General features: G+C 36.5%; 1 protein-coding gene across 4 annotated transcripts in view; it reads left to right on the plus strand.

Moving 5' to 3' along the window:
* The window catches only part of LOC132701617 (tyrosine-protein phosphatase non-receptor type 13-like), a 166,352-nt gene that overhangs the window by 122,914 nt on the left and 27,965 nt on the right, over positions 1 to 15,473 (plus strand). Inside the window, exon 1 of one of the 4 annotated variants that reach the window (XM_060669710.1) lies at positions 2,163 to 2,299. The exons of 2 other annotated variants lie outside the window; for them this stretch is intronic. Coding sequence is in view for 1 of the 2 variants with exons in the window: in XM_060669708.1 (XP_060525691.1) it covers positions 2,220 to 2,285 (66 nt within the window). In the remaining variant the exon portion in view is untranslated. Of the gene's footprint in view, positions 1 to 2,162; positions 2,300 to 15,473 lie in introns of those variants that run through there. One more of the 4 variants, XM_060669708.1, reaches the window with a different exon arrangement.

Here is a 15,473-nt window from a genome sequence, read left to right on the forward strand (position 1 = left end):
AGATGGCGCTGCAAAATAATAAAATTAAAACGTACTTCTTCACTGGAATCTTAACAGCAGTTTTAAAGTAAATGTAATTTAATTTTAGGTTTAATTTTACTCGTCGTAGTCGAAGTCATTTTGTATTAAATTGTAAATAATTTGTTTTTAAATGTTTTTTGAGAAGTTTATGATATAAATGCGGTTTGGCTATAGCCTTGGCCGTTAACCGCATCCCAACCTCCACGCGTCTCGATCACTGTACATATCTTCTATGAGACTTCTCTTTTACATAGCTTCTTCAATTCCTGCCTTTCAGCTTTTCCGCGGTCCGATTCTTTTCTTTCTATGTGGTGGTCTCCACTCATAATTGTTTTTGGGTATTCTGTCTCACTCGACTCACATGTCCAAACCACATTAGTTGTTTTTCTTCAATAGTATCTAATAGTCTCTTTTCTGCATTCAGTTTTTTGTCCATTAATATGATTTTACAGCACCTTCTCCAATACATGATTTCTGTAGAAGTTACCTTTTCTTTCATAGCCTTTGACATTTTCCAAACCTCTGACCCATACGTAATTGTACTTTGCACAAAGGAATTAAACAGTTTCCTCTTAGTTTTTTTGGGAAATTAAGTCATTCCATAACACTGGGTGTAATTGACCTATAACAATTTTTCCTTGATTAATTTTGTTTTGTACGTTCACTTCGTCTCTTCCGTCCGCTGTTGTAGTCACTCCTAAGTACTTATTCTGGTTTGTATGTTTAATAGTTCCCACATCTTGTCCGTTTATTCCAATAGCCATGTACTGGTTTTTCTCTATATTTGTATCCATATATCATCTGCAAATTATAGACTGTAGATGGACTCACTGTTCATCATTACACCCATTTTACTGCATTTTCGTTTCCACTCCTATAAGGTCTTATCTATGTAAATTTTAAATAAAATCTATGTAAATTTTAAATAAAATGGGAGAGAACTGTCTCAGGTCTTTATTTACCAAAAATTCATCACTGGTACTTCTTTTCCTTTCAAAGCATCCCATAACTTTTTTATCGGCAAGGTATCATGTGGCTTCTTGAGGTCTATAGATATAAGGTGTAATTCTCTCGAGCAAGCTATAGTTTTTTCGGCCAGTTGTTTCAGGCAGAAAATGTCATCGACGCAGGATCGTCCCGTCCGGAAACCACTCAGCTCTTCTGCATGTTCAATTTTACTTTCTATACGATTTTTCAATAAACGTCCATACAGTCTACCAATAGAATGTGAATGTGAGCTCACCTATGACGGCTGAGGGAAACGCCTTTAACAGTTCTACCGGAATACCTCTAGAACCCGATGCTTTATTATTTTTCACAAATCTCAATGTCTGTTCCACTTCTGGCTGTGTAAACTCTGGTTCTTTTATGTGTGTTGGTTCTTTTTCATGCGTTATGCTTTTGAATTCATTTCGGTTTTCTGTTAGTAGTTCCCGATATAATAAGTTTTTCATCTAATTATTCCAATAGGGTCTATTATTTTTGTCTCCTTTTTGTTGGTCTTAAGAGATCTTAGAGTTTTCCGAGCTTGCCTTGACTTCGAGATTCCTATGCTGCCTTGCTTTCCATGATTGATTTTTGGCTTTCTTTACTTTTTGCTTCACTTCGTATTTCATTCTGTTGTAATATACTTTGTCTTGGTTGTCCTTTGTAGTCAAACATTTTAAATAGCCTCGTATGTGTCTTACTAAAAGTGCTCCAGTTATCAGAACCGCATACTGCTCCTCTTTTAACTTTCACGTCATATCATTTAATTGCGGACTTTTAATTTACTACGATATAGTCAGTTACTTGAACCCATGTGTATTCATGGACGTTCTTGTGTGGGAAAAACCCATTTAATACTTCTAATTTATATTGACCACAGATTTCAATAAGTCTAAGTCTGTTGCTTCTCGATGAAATGCACTTTCCTGCGTAAACGAGCCTCGAAAATTTCATTAGTTTTCTACGTGATAACAATCTACGAATTAGATGAAACGATTGTAACGTTCTGTCAGTCGGGAGACACCCTGTATACCTGGCGGTTTATCCCTCATTACGTGGATATCGCTCATTGTTTCCAATGCACGTCGTCGGTTTATACGTCACGCTCCGTACAAATAACGAATCGTTCATTAACTGGGATCGTACTATCGCAGTGCGTTTCGGACATTCGACGGGATACGAAAATTAATTCCTCGATTCGCTAGGACGTCATGTCCGCGTCCCGTTTTGTGCCGCGACGCTTGAGAATTTCCAGTCCGGAAAATATGCTTTTCAAAGTGAAACGCTGTTGGTAAATATATTATATAAGTTAAAAACAAAAAAAAAATCGAAAAAAAGGACACCCCACAAAAATTTCCGCATCACTTAATTTTTTTTAAAAGGAAACAATCCTAAAAAATTAAGAGCACTTTTATAAAGCGAAGTCAGCGAGGTGTTATTTATTTATTTATTTACTTAAGTCTTTAGAAAAACACAAAAATGACACAAAAAAGAGGTTCTTTATCGGGGGACTAGTTTAAATTATTTTTTACAACCTGAATCTAATCAACAATTAATTACAGCTTTTTATTGGAGTACGTTTATTGGTATACCGTATTAATTGTCGTTTAAAGGCTTCAAAGCTCAGAGTAAATAGGTCAAGATCCGGAAACGCGTTCTCTACCCTACTAGTTTGAATGATATCTAGATACAGCCTGTATAATTGACAAAACCTGAAACTCTCTCACGCTTTACGATACTGTTCAAATAAAATTATCCTATATTCAACGGGTTTTCATTTATCGCCAATAATTTACCCACAAAAACTGAAATTTTTAGGATATTTTAGATTTTTTCCCATAAACGACACACCCTGTATATGATAAAATCATTGTTCGAAGTAGAGATTATAGCACTGGATTTTCCACGCGTCCTCGTTCAAGAATTTTTTTAAAATAGTAAATGGTTTTCGAGAAAATAAGTTTTTTCTGAAACCACGCAGCGCGCCGTGATAATTAATGACGTCATTCCGTCTTGACAGTATTTTTTCAAATATCCCGAGCAGCGTATGTGGTAGACGAAAACTGCAAATACAAAAATTGTAGCTCTTGATGCGGCCTATGACACCGTTTGAACCAATTAGCCATATTTTTTACGATTTTTGATTTGCGGCTAATAATTTGCCCTGTAAAAGAACAATTTTCTAGGTCTTTTAGATTTTTGCCTATAATTTGAAAATCCTGTGTATAATTGAAAAAATGCCCGAAATAAATGTTATAGCACTGGATCTTCTGCGTCTGCCGGTTAAGGAATTTTGCCAATCGGATGAACGATTATGGAGGAAAAGTTATTTTTCTGGAAGCTAAAATTACTAAAAAAAAATTCAAACATTTTTAAAAAATACTTGGTAAAATTTGATTGCGCCCAATTTCTACCGCTTAAATGTGGACACGGACTTTTACTTCTTTGCTAAATTTGAAGTTAATATCCGCAAGTTTAGGACAGTTACCACATTTCTTATTTAGCACGGAATATCGAGAACACCCTGTACAATAGGTGAAAACTTTAAATTCAAAAGTTGTTGCTGTCTATGCGGGCTATATCGGAATATAAAAGAAAGTAAGATCTGGATCATAGTCTTTTAGTTATAACCAATTTTCAATAATAGGGGGACCCATATTTCAGTTTTTTTTTGTTAATTTGCGGCGCACCCTGTATATTTTTGAAAAATTGTGAAGAATGAAAGTTTATGGTCTCGTAAACAGTTTTTGAAAAATGATGTTTTTATTTTTTAGAATACTTTCCGACCTCAATAGGTTTCGTCACGGGGTAAAGCTGCATATATGTTCCAAATATGAAGTCGATTGCTTCAAATTTCGGACACTTATCGTGTTTCATAGCAAGGTCCAAAAAACAGTCGAAAATCGCGAAAAAAAGATTGGATATCGACGTCGGATCAGGGCCATTTCTTATAAGCTTATGTGCCTCGTGGAGGCAAATTTCAATTTTGTAGCTCCAACGGTTCAAAAGTTATTCAGGAAAAACCAAAAGATGAGAACGGAGAACGGACAAAGAGACAAAAAAAATAAAAAAAAAATTTTTCGACGGTGATCATTTCTGTATCCCATAGGACCGTTACCGAGATATAAAAGTTTTATATGAGCGCAGATACTTTCGAAAAATTCGATTTCATCGATTTTCGAAAGTAACAAGGGGCACGCCCTTGAACGGAAGACATTTTGACGCGAGCAGCCAAGATTATGTCGATGGTATGGCGTCCAACTAATTATTGGCTGACTTCCGGACAGAAGGAAGACACAAACACTAGCTTCAAAGTATCATATACTCTAACGTACCAAAGAACCGATCACATTAGACCAGACATTGTTGTTATCGACAAAAAGGCCAAAATGGCCACGCTAATTGAGCTAGTTGCGCTAGTGCTGAAAATATTAGTAACTATTTCGAAGAACGGAATAAAAGATATTGCCAAATGGGAAACGTAAATATAATCCTGGTCATCGTATCATCGCAACATCAAAAACTCGGTGATTGCAAGTTTACGCGTGATATCTGAGAGGTCTAAGCAAATGTTCCCCTTAAAGTCAGTTCGTAAGCTTATTGGAAGCTTAATAATATTAACAACATTTATTCAAGTCATACCACTTGCTACTAAACAACGCAATATACACGATATAATAAAAATGAATAGAAGAAAACCAGTTCCATTCAAACGTTCATAATTCTCAAAAGTATAAGAAAGTTTGACATATCGGGTTTAAAAAAAATATATACGCGCACGTATAAATATAGAACTTATATTGTTAATGGGACTATGTTTTGTTTATTTCAGTTATTTTAGCTTAATTAAGTTGCCTACCTTTATCTAATGTCCAACTGTGAGTGTGGTATGTTTTAATTGTGTAAATTTTTCTATTTTTCGGATACTTTCGGCCACCATATCATAGAATCTAGGAGACAAGTGTCCGAGTGGCTTTTCGTCACAAATATTTGACAGACTCCCAATGTTAAAAAACACAATATTTTTTTGGAAGTTTTGTAAAAAACGAGACAGTGACGTCGGTTTGTGTCCATTAATTTCCTGCTTCACTTCTTTATATGCTTTTTTATGCTTGTTCGTTTTTATTTCGTTTTTCTTGTCTTGATGCAATTAAAAATCCTCTAATTAAAATTCTGATACATCCATTGTAGTATGACGTAATAAAATTCCGAAACATAGAAACAAGTGGGTTTTTTGATTTTAATCGGGCCCTTCAAACAAATGTTCTCATAAATAGAGTGATCGGATCAGAACCCCGACGTATGCAGTTAAAAATTCATTACGGGATCCCCGCCCGCCTATGGCCGCTGGCATGGGGAAGGGGGGGGGCGAAAATTTACCGGTTGCATGTTGATTTTCGTTTGTTTTTTTATTTTTCGAAACCCGGTTTCCCGTGTGCAATCCATCACGCCATTGTCCAGAGTAAATAAATTGGTTTAGTAGATGCGTGCCGGCGGTATTCAGTTTAGTTGGCTTTGGCGCAGCGATTCGATTTTGTTTTTTTATTTGTGATGTTTTTATACGCTCGTAGTAAGGGAATCACTAGTGATTTTTGTTGTTTATGCTTTGAGTTACGTCATCAGTTCGATCGACAAATTTATGTGACGTGTATCCGTAACAGTTGTAGAAATCATTTGGGATTTTTAATTGCAAGTGGTTCAAAATCAATCCGTTAAAAGTAGAAGATGTGTATCTATTATTTATGCTATTCATATAATTTTCATATTTATATAGATTATAAAAAATGATTCTTTCAAAATTTAAAAACTTAAAAAATATTGTATAAAACAAATACAGAATTTTCGTGAAAAAGACCAACAATCAAAGAAGCAAATTGTGTCATGGAATACAAACTTTTTTTTATGTGTTTATGTGTGTTTTATTTATGTTATTCATATAATTTATAATTATATATATTGGAAACTATCCAATCTACTTCCGAACGGACATCTCCCACGACCTTTTTCAGATTATTAAAAGCAACGAACATTAAAATTAATCGCCAAACTCTAAACAAATTCCACGTCGCATCCTCGCGCGTTCAAGCTGAAACGTACTTCTAATCACGATCGGTATTCATCGACGTCTCAAGGCCGCCATTATACATTTACGTAAGGCAACAATTATTATTGTTCCGTATTTACGATCCCAAAACACAAAGGCGCTTTAAATAGACACAATTTCCATTGTTCCGGATGGTCTTTATCCGCGAAACTCCCACGATTGACAGCGACCTGATTAATGGCAGTCAGTCCGCCTATGACGTGCTCGACTATCTCCCCGAACTGCCCCCAACTTCGTAATGTATTGCCCACTATTATATCGTAATTGGATCGCGGCGTGGACCTCGTGAAACTCATCGTTCTTCTAAAATTGCCCATCAATACATCAGTTAATATCATCTAAATTTAAAACCAGGGGAATGTGTTCCAATGTTCCAAAACTTGTTTCATTGTCAATCACTGACTGAGCAAAGAAGTGTTACTGACAGTGCTTGGGTCAATATGAAGACCAGTTTTAACCTTCAGTGATAGCAGTGTTGTAGACTCAAGACTCCATTTTTAAGCATCCAGTGCCTTATAAAGTATCCAAACATCGAGAAGCTAACACTAAAAGATGAACTTCACCGAAGGAAATAAGTCGCCTTTATATATCGTGATAGCCGCTTCGACTTTATTTTATGTCCCTCTAATTCGACAACTTCTTCAAAGCACACTTCGGTTTGCGAAACTAATATGGCGTCATTTTTCTCTGTTTCCGTTTCCCTGCCGGGTTTATATCCCGCCGCAGATTTTATCGATATAACCACCGATGAAAAGTCTAATGGTTTAGTCTAAAAATCGTTTCCAAGAGAGAGAGATAATTTTTTACCGGTCTGATCTGATAAGACAGCAAGTATTTACCTTGATTTATTGTGATTTATCGGTGATTTACGTTTGTTTATTATTATATTGTTTATTATATTTATTCAGACTGCTAGCGATTGGCCATGTTACTGATTCATTTTATGAGAGACGATTTAAGAGTCTTGATTACTATACACTACCATGATGTGATGTTTTATCTTCATTTATCGGCGATCTGCAACAATTTATTAATGTATAATGGAATCGCCCGAAGTCCAACTTTTGACCACCGAGGTTACTGTTGATTCCTGGTTGATGCACAATTGATGCAGTGGTGTATAGTGGTTTACGGCGATTTACCGATGATTTACAAAATTTATTGATCAGTTGATATATGATTTGAAGCTGTTTATAGTAATTTAGGGTAATTTATCACTTATTTACTGTAGTTTACAACAGTTTGTAGACTAATTAGGTCGAATATATATTAACTTTCGAGGTATTTGCACTTGCACTTGTCTGGTCCCATTCTGATTGGCAATTTATATAGAATTGCCGAAAACAATATTCAATCAATTCTTTGTATTGTCCGATTTTACTATTATTGTTAAAATAAACTTCCTATTCAAACATACAACTTTGGGATGGACAGCTCGAAACCAACCATGATGATTTGCAGTGTTTTGTAATGATTTACGGTGACTTATCTATGGTTTACCACAGGTTATTAGTAAATAATGGACTATTCAGAATTACAACCTTTGACTGGCAGATTTTAATAATGGAGATTGAGGAGATGAGACTTGATTAGTATACACTGCCATGATGTGATGTTTTACCTTCATTTATAGGTGATCTACAACAATTTATTTAGAAGTCGAACTTTTGACCACCGATGTTACTGTTGATAAGTTGATTCCTGATAGATGCGTACTGAATGATTTGCAGTGATGTATAGTGATTTATGGCAATTTACCGTTGATTCACAAAATTTATTAAAGTATTCATCCAATTTTTGATGATAAATTTTAAGAAAGGCTATTGATAAGTTGATATGTGATTGGTATACACTACGATGATTTGCAGCGATTTATACTAATTTACGGCGGTTTATCGCTGATTTACATTAGTTTATTAGTGAATTATGGACCACTCAGGATTATAACATTTGACCATTGATATTACTGATATACTGATCGACTTTATGATTGGCGAATTATAGGTTGATAAGCCAGTGTTTTTTAGTGATTTACGGTGACTATGGTTTTCATCAATTTATTAGTAAATAATAGACTATTCAGAAGTAAAACCCTTATTACTAAGAGAATAAGATTGGTCAAGTTGATACGTGATTAGTATATTTATCGAGGATTTACTGCTGTTACTGAATAAATTTTTGTAAATCATCGGATTGACGGGTTTTACTGTTATTGTTAGAATAAACTTGCAATTCAAACGCGCAGCTTCGCGCCTGACGGTCCCCCTCCAAACAAAAAGAATAGATTAAAATCGAAATCACCCCGTTTGTTGCTCGGGACAATTGAAAATCTCTCTCGTAGTACGCCTTGTTGTGTCGCAGAATGTCAGATTTTCCAGCTGCGCCGCCGGCATTTAGTCCGTTTAAAGGTGGGATACACTTTAAGGGGCTTATGAAGCCTTTATGTATTATACATGAACTTGGAGGGTCGACACGGAGGGTTTCGTATTTTCAAGGCGAAAATTGCTTTACGCTGCTCGCAGGGTGTCTTCTGTTTCGATCGATTTATCTTCACCGCGCACGTCACTCAACGCGTCATGATTGATGTATCTTATGGACGAATCTGAGGTTCACACCGTACTAGTGGTGAATTATTTATATGAACCGACTCTCGATTAAATTTTAAGCGCCGCCTCTACGGAGCTCTTTTTAAAAAAATATTGTAATATTGTAACATTTTTACACTGAATTCGCTGGAAATTAATATACCACAAAGTTTTAAAATACCACAGCTTTCTTTTTAGGGTATTACGTCTCTTTCTTGACGATACTTCTGTACCGTAGAATGATATGATAATGATAATGACGATGATAATGTTTTATTGATCCATATAAATGACATATACATGTGTTGGACAAGTCAAGAAGCAAAGGAAAGGACAAATATACAAATTTTGAACTTAATTTACTTTACTCTGAAATTGATTTAGGTCATGGAATGCCTGTGTTATCAGAATCGCTTTCAATTTTCTTTTAAAAGCGAAAATATTGGTAATCTCTCGCAACTGCAATAATTGAATGCGTTCAATTTTAATTGATCTCTATTTCTAATCGTTGAGTTGCAAACTGATAATAACCTTCCATTCTTAGATATTCTTATTACATCACCATCCGGCCCAAAAATCATCGGTTATCAACTGTTTAGAGAGCCGTAAAACTATCTCAGCCCGAGTCACTGAAAACAGAATTAAAAAACCTTACCTCTGCTCTTCTCTCTAATAATTTCCACATTAAAGATAGTAAGCGTTCCATCAAACAAAATACTTTTCACCAAAACCTTCCAATAGCAATGAGGCCGAAATCAATCCTACACTTGCCACTGTGGTCCTTCCTTACATTCAAAAAATCACTGACCACATATCAGAAGTTCTAAAGAAGTATAACGTCAAAACCAGATTTACCACTTGTCCAAAAATCTGTCAACATCTTCGGTCCGTCAAAGACAAAATTCCATTCGAGATGCCAGGAGTTTACACCATTCCATGCATATGCATACATTGGAGAGACCGGACTCATCAGCTTTTGGCGAACACACTCAAGAAACTGGACATAATATTGGCAACAATAATGAACACCAGGCAGACGAAATATATTATTATAAGTAAACCAGCTTTACCACAGAGCTTTAATGACGGTTGGGATCCATCAATAGAAAGAAAAATAAGAATTCATTCGCACAGATGAAGAAAACCTTGTGTAGTCACAATATATCCGTAAATTTTAGAATGAGAATGGTCCAATGGTCCATCTTGTTGTATGGTATGGAGGCATGTCTATGCGATGAAATGTCAGGAGACGTTGGGTGGATAGAGTGAGGAACATCGTCATTTTAGCCAGAATAAATAAAGAACCAGAAATAAGTGGCTATTAAGACGCGTATGTTACAATATTTTGGATACAGCATGGAAGTAAAGATAAACAGCAGAAGAGGCAGGGACGAAGAAGGGGTGAAAAACTTACGTCAATGGCATGGTCAGTCTTCCGTGGAATTGTTCCAGGCTAACCAGGACACGAATCACTAACATGACAGCCAGCATGATAGGCAACCATCGTTAACCGGTTACGGCACTACAAGAAGAAGACAGGCCTTTCCAAGATGCCCTATGACAAAAAAGCGTCGAATTACTATTAGAGAAATGGCTGAAGACGATCTCTATTGGTTCTTGCTATGCACTTTTTTGCAAGCAAAACCGGTCAACCTAAACCTCATGCAAATCTATGCCCCCACATCGACATGCCCTCAAAATGAAATAGACAACTTTTATGGTATACTCTCGAACACAATAACCAGAATGCCTAACAGAGAGCCTTTAATCGTACTGGGCGATTTCAATGCGAAGATTGGCGGAACGAAGACCGATACACATCTACGAACGGTAGTAGGAAAATATGGCATAGGAGAAAGAAATGAACGTGGTCAAATGCTTATCGAATTCTGCGCGGAAAACGAACTATACATATCTAATTCCCATTTCCAACATCATATTAGAAAAATATATACCTGGAGATCTCCTGATGGACATACACGCAATCAGATTGACTACGTTCTTATCAAGAGAAGATGGAAAAGTTCTATTAGAGATGTGAAGACCTATCCTGGCCTGGATTGTGGAAGTGACCATAATGCTCTGGTCGCGGAAATCTGTCTCAGACTGCAGCGCAACAAACGCCGTCCTCCAAAAACCAACCCATGGTACAATGGGAAAAACGAGATCTTTCAAAATGCAGTCAAAGATAATCTTGACAAAATATCGCAAGAAAAAATCAACCAAATGAACTCCGATGAACTCTGGACAGAAATGAAACACTCTATTGAGCTCGCTGCCGAATCTGTAAAACCTGATAAAAACCAACCAAGGAAACCATGGATAACACAAAGCACCTGGGAAATGATCTCCGAGCGAAACAACTTAAAAATCAAAGGACTACAGGAGAACGAAGCCCAAGAGACATATGGAGAACTGAGCAAAGCCATTAACAGAAGGCTTAGGATTGACAAAAATGCGTACATTGCTTCAGTATGTGAGGATATCGAAAAACATGCAAACCAAAACCAACCACGGGATCTATTCCAAAAAGTGAAGATGCTCTCAAGAACCTTCCAACTACAGTACCTTCCAATTAAAAATACCACCGGTGTAAGATTGACCACGACACCTGAAATTGTAGAAAGATGGCGTCAATATTGCGAGAATCTTATGGCCGCTGAAGAGATGGACCTACCAGAGAGCCTGTCACTTGAAGCTCGGATACGTGAACCACAAATTCTGAGAGACGAAGTTGAAACAGCTCTTAAAAAACTTAGGGACAGAAAAGCGCCAGGCTCAGATAATATTGTAGCGGAAATGTTAAAATGCACTGGAGGCAAAGGTATTACCTTGCTGCACCAAATCTGTCAAAAGGTATGGGAAACGGGAAAATGGCCAGAAGAATGGACGAAATCTGTATATATCCCATTACACAAAAAAGGCCCAAAAGACGACTGCAGTAATTATAGAACAATTGCTTTAATAAACCACGCAAGCAAAGTGCTACTGTACATCATACAAGGAAGGCTCAAAAACTACCTCCTCCCCAATATACCCCCAGAACAAGCAGGTTTTATGCCAGGACGAGGAACAAGAGATCAAATTCTAAATGTGAGACAGATGGTGGAGAAGCTCTTTGAATACAATGTCTCTGCTATGTTATGCTTTTTGGATTATAGCAAGGCCTTCGACACGGTGCACTGGAATAAAATGTGGTACGTTTTAAAAGAAATGGGAGCCCCCGACCATCTAACCTACCTTATTAAACAGCTATATGACAACAACCTAGCCCAAATAAAAATAGGAAACGAATACTCAGGAAATTTTAGAGTTGGAAAAGGCGTAAGGCAGGGATGTATTCTCTCCCCCATACTCTTCAACATTTATGGAGAATGGATAATGAGGAAGGCGTTGGGGAACTGGAAGGGTGGCGTATCTATTGGAGGGAAAAAGATATCAAACCTTCGATACGCAGACGACACTATCGCAGTGGCTAAAAACGAACAAGAAATGTGTGTACTATTACAACGAATCGAGCAAGTAAGCCTGGAGTGCGGACTGCGACTAAATAGATCTAAATGCCACCTGATGATAATAGACCGGGCAGGAACAGTTCCTTTACCACTGCAGCAAATCCATGACATAGAAGTTAAAGAAGAGGTTATTTATCTGGGCACGAAGATAACAAATAGAGGTGGTTCAGAACAAGAGATTAAAAGAAGAATTGGGATGGCAAAGGAGGCTTTGGGAAGGCTGGTTAAAATCTGGAAAGACCACCGTATCCGCAAGGAAACTAAAACAAGACTTGTGAAATCTTTAGTGTTCCCCATTGCAGAGTATGGCTCGGAATCCTGGACCATAAATGCTGCATCTCGAAGAAGAATTGAGGCGTTTGAAATGATATGCTACCGAAGAATGCTGAGAATACCCTGGACAGCATACCGCACCAACGCATCCATCTTAAGAGAACTAAAAGTACGGGAAAATGAGAGATTATTACCAACAATACAACGACGTATGCTTAAATTCTTCGGTCATGTAATACGAAAGGACGGTATGGAAAAACTCATGATACAGGGGAAGGTTGATGGAAAAAGGGCAAGAGGAAGGTCACCAGTGAGATATATAGATCAAATAAAGGAGCTCACACAAATGTCGGTCTCACAAGTGATGCGTACTGTAGAGGACAGAGAAGCTTGGCGAAGGGTCACTACACAACATCCATGAACGAGTCACGACGTCCGAAAACGGACAACGACTGAAGAGAGAGATGCACTTTTTTCCGAATTTTTGGGCATGAAACGACTGCTTAAAAAGGTCATACCTGGTGATGAATCATGGGTATATGGTTATGAAGTCGAAACCAAAGCCCAGTGGAAGAACCCATGATCGCCAAGGCCAAAAAAAGCACGTCAAATTTGATAAAATGTCAGGAATTTGCCGACTGTTTCATTGGGTTTTCCTCGCGTAGTACATAAAGAGCTTTTATCACAAGGTCGTACTGCCAATAAAGATTATTACCTTGAAGTTATGCGCCGTTTGCAAGAAGCAATACGAAGAAAGCATTAGGAATTGCACCTGCTCGCTCAACGTTGCTTGCGGCTAAATTTTTGACCAAAAACAGAACCGTAATCCATGCCTCAGCCACCATATTCACCCGATATAGCCCCCTATGACGTTTTTCCCAAAAGTCAAGAAACCCATGAAAGGAAGGAGGCCGCAACTTTACTATTGTTTTCCTTTTTTAATGGAAAATAATCGGTTAAATATAATTACGCCAGAAAAATGCGTTCTTTACGCAAAGGATTTGGCGGACTTTTAAACGAGGCAATTTGTAAAAGTATAACGTTTTTCCTCGATTAATTCCGGGAAAAATACGGCCGCCAGTCGCGCAGCAAAATGAAAATATGTCCGGGGATAAGCAGCTGAATCTTAAAGAGTCGTAATTAAAAACTGCGGCCATTTTTACCCTTTTTATTTTAAATCCGCTTTTAGGTATTGTCGTTTCATGTTGTCGGCTTATCGTCGAGGAGGAGACAACTTAAGAATCGCGTAATTTTCATCTAAAATCTAAAATACCCCGTGGGACGATGAAGGTCTTAAAATTTTCCATCTTGCTTCTTCTAAATTACCGCCAAATTGCGTTTTTTCGTTTTGGCTTGACCCTTCTAATATTATTATACAATATTAATAATAATAATAATAATAATAATAATCCACATAGAAAAGCTTAAAAAATGAATTTAACGAACCTATAATGTTTATTATTTATTATTGGTATCAATTTTCCACATACAAGAACTAAAAAATGAACAAACCATTAACCAACCTAGTTCTGTCTAGAATAAAATCAACGCAATTTTTGATGTTCACTCACGGAGAGGAGTATTCAAAGTGTTTGTGTTGGAATGCTTTGTTTCGGTTATGTTAACTATAAGGAATAAAGGATAAGAGATAAGCAGATTGATGTGATTGACCTACTGGTCCATTAAAGAATAAAAGTTTCAAAAATTTAATGCACTTGGCGGAGAGAGGAGACAAAAAAGTTGCTGCTAATAGAAACGCAGAGACGCTCTATGAACAGTCGGAAAGGTATCAGAATAGAACAACACAAATAAAAAAAGCCAAGCAACCGCATGTATGTATTATTGGAAAGCCAAAACCATAAGTCACAGACCCATACTATGTTATATAATTGAAATTGCTATTATTGCTATTATTATTATTATTATTAAAATTTAAGAAAATTTTCCTAAAAATAATAGATGGAACCCAACAATAACGGTTTTAACATAATCTGAATTCTGAAGATGATGGCTAATAAGATCGAAACGGCAATCACAGACTCATCGTCAATTTGTCTTTGAAAGGACTAGCCAAAAATGTAATAAAATATAGCGTGTTCCATTTTAAAAGAATGTAACTTTGTTTTATCACCCTGTATATAAAAAAAGTGACGATTAGGAAAATAAAAAAAAGTAAAGGTCGTTTTAATAGAAACAACTTTTATATGTAATTTTTTTTATGACCCCCGTAGATTCCGAGATGAGTTATAGACCCCTCTTAAATGGGCCATCCTGTACATTGATGTAGGCTAGTACAAATGTACAGTTTGTAGTTTAATATAAGGATATGTAGGTTATAATACTATATTAATTCTTGGTATACTGCTAAAATTATTTCTACTCGAAATAGACATGTTTTTTATCCATCTATTTGCTTGTCCAAAAACAGACAGTAAAACGAATTAACAAAGTTTGTATCGCTATCGATGCCCAAAAATTGAATAGAAAACCCATTTTAACCACTCGCCTCGACTACAAACTTAATTTAACTTTTCCAAATTCGTCGATTCCTGGTAAGGCGATGAGATTTAATTTGAAACGCAACGAGTTTTGACAGTATCTTCAGGAAACACACTAACGATAATAATTCCCGTTTGGCCCTACTTATGGCGGGTTGGGTAAGCACTATTGTATTCAAATTATTCAAAATTTTTATGCTTATATTTTAAATATTTGAAATTTGAAAAAAAAATGTTCAGGCTAAGTGCTGGGCGTAATTGCATTTTTATTTTTAAAATTGAGTAAAGGAAAGGGAACAAGGAAACCAGCAAAGAAATAATTCGCTATATTTTCCTTATTTTTCTAAGATAAATGCAAAAACGTAATCAAAGCGGTCAAAAATGTAAATAGAGTTTAGGGTCCTAACACGGAAGAGTCAGTCGTGCACAATTTTGCATATTTTGCCTCTCCTCCCTCCATGTGCACTAAATAAATACTCCAATTTCTTCA

Source organism: Cylas formicarius, unplaced genomic scaffold (genome assembly GCF_029955315.1).
Source record: "Cylas formicarius isolate icCylForm1 unplaced genomic scaffold, icCylForm1.1 PGA_scaffold_4__25_contigs__length_36172078, whole genome shotgun sequence".
NCBI lineage: Eukaryota > Metazoa > Arthropoda > Insecta > Coleoptera > Brentidae > Cylas > Cylas formicarius.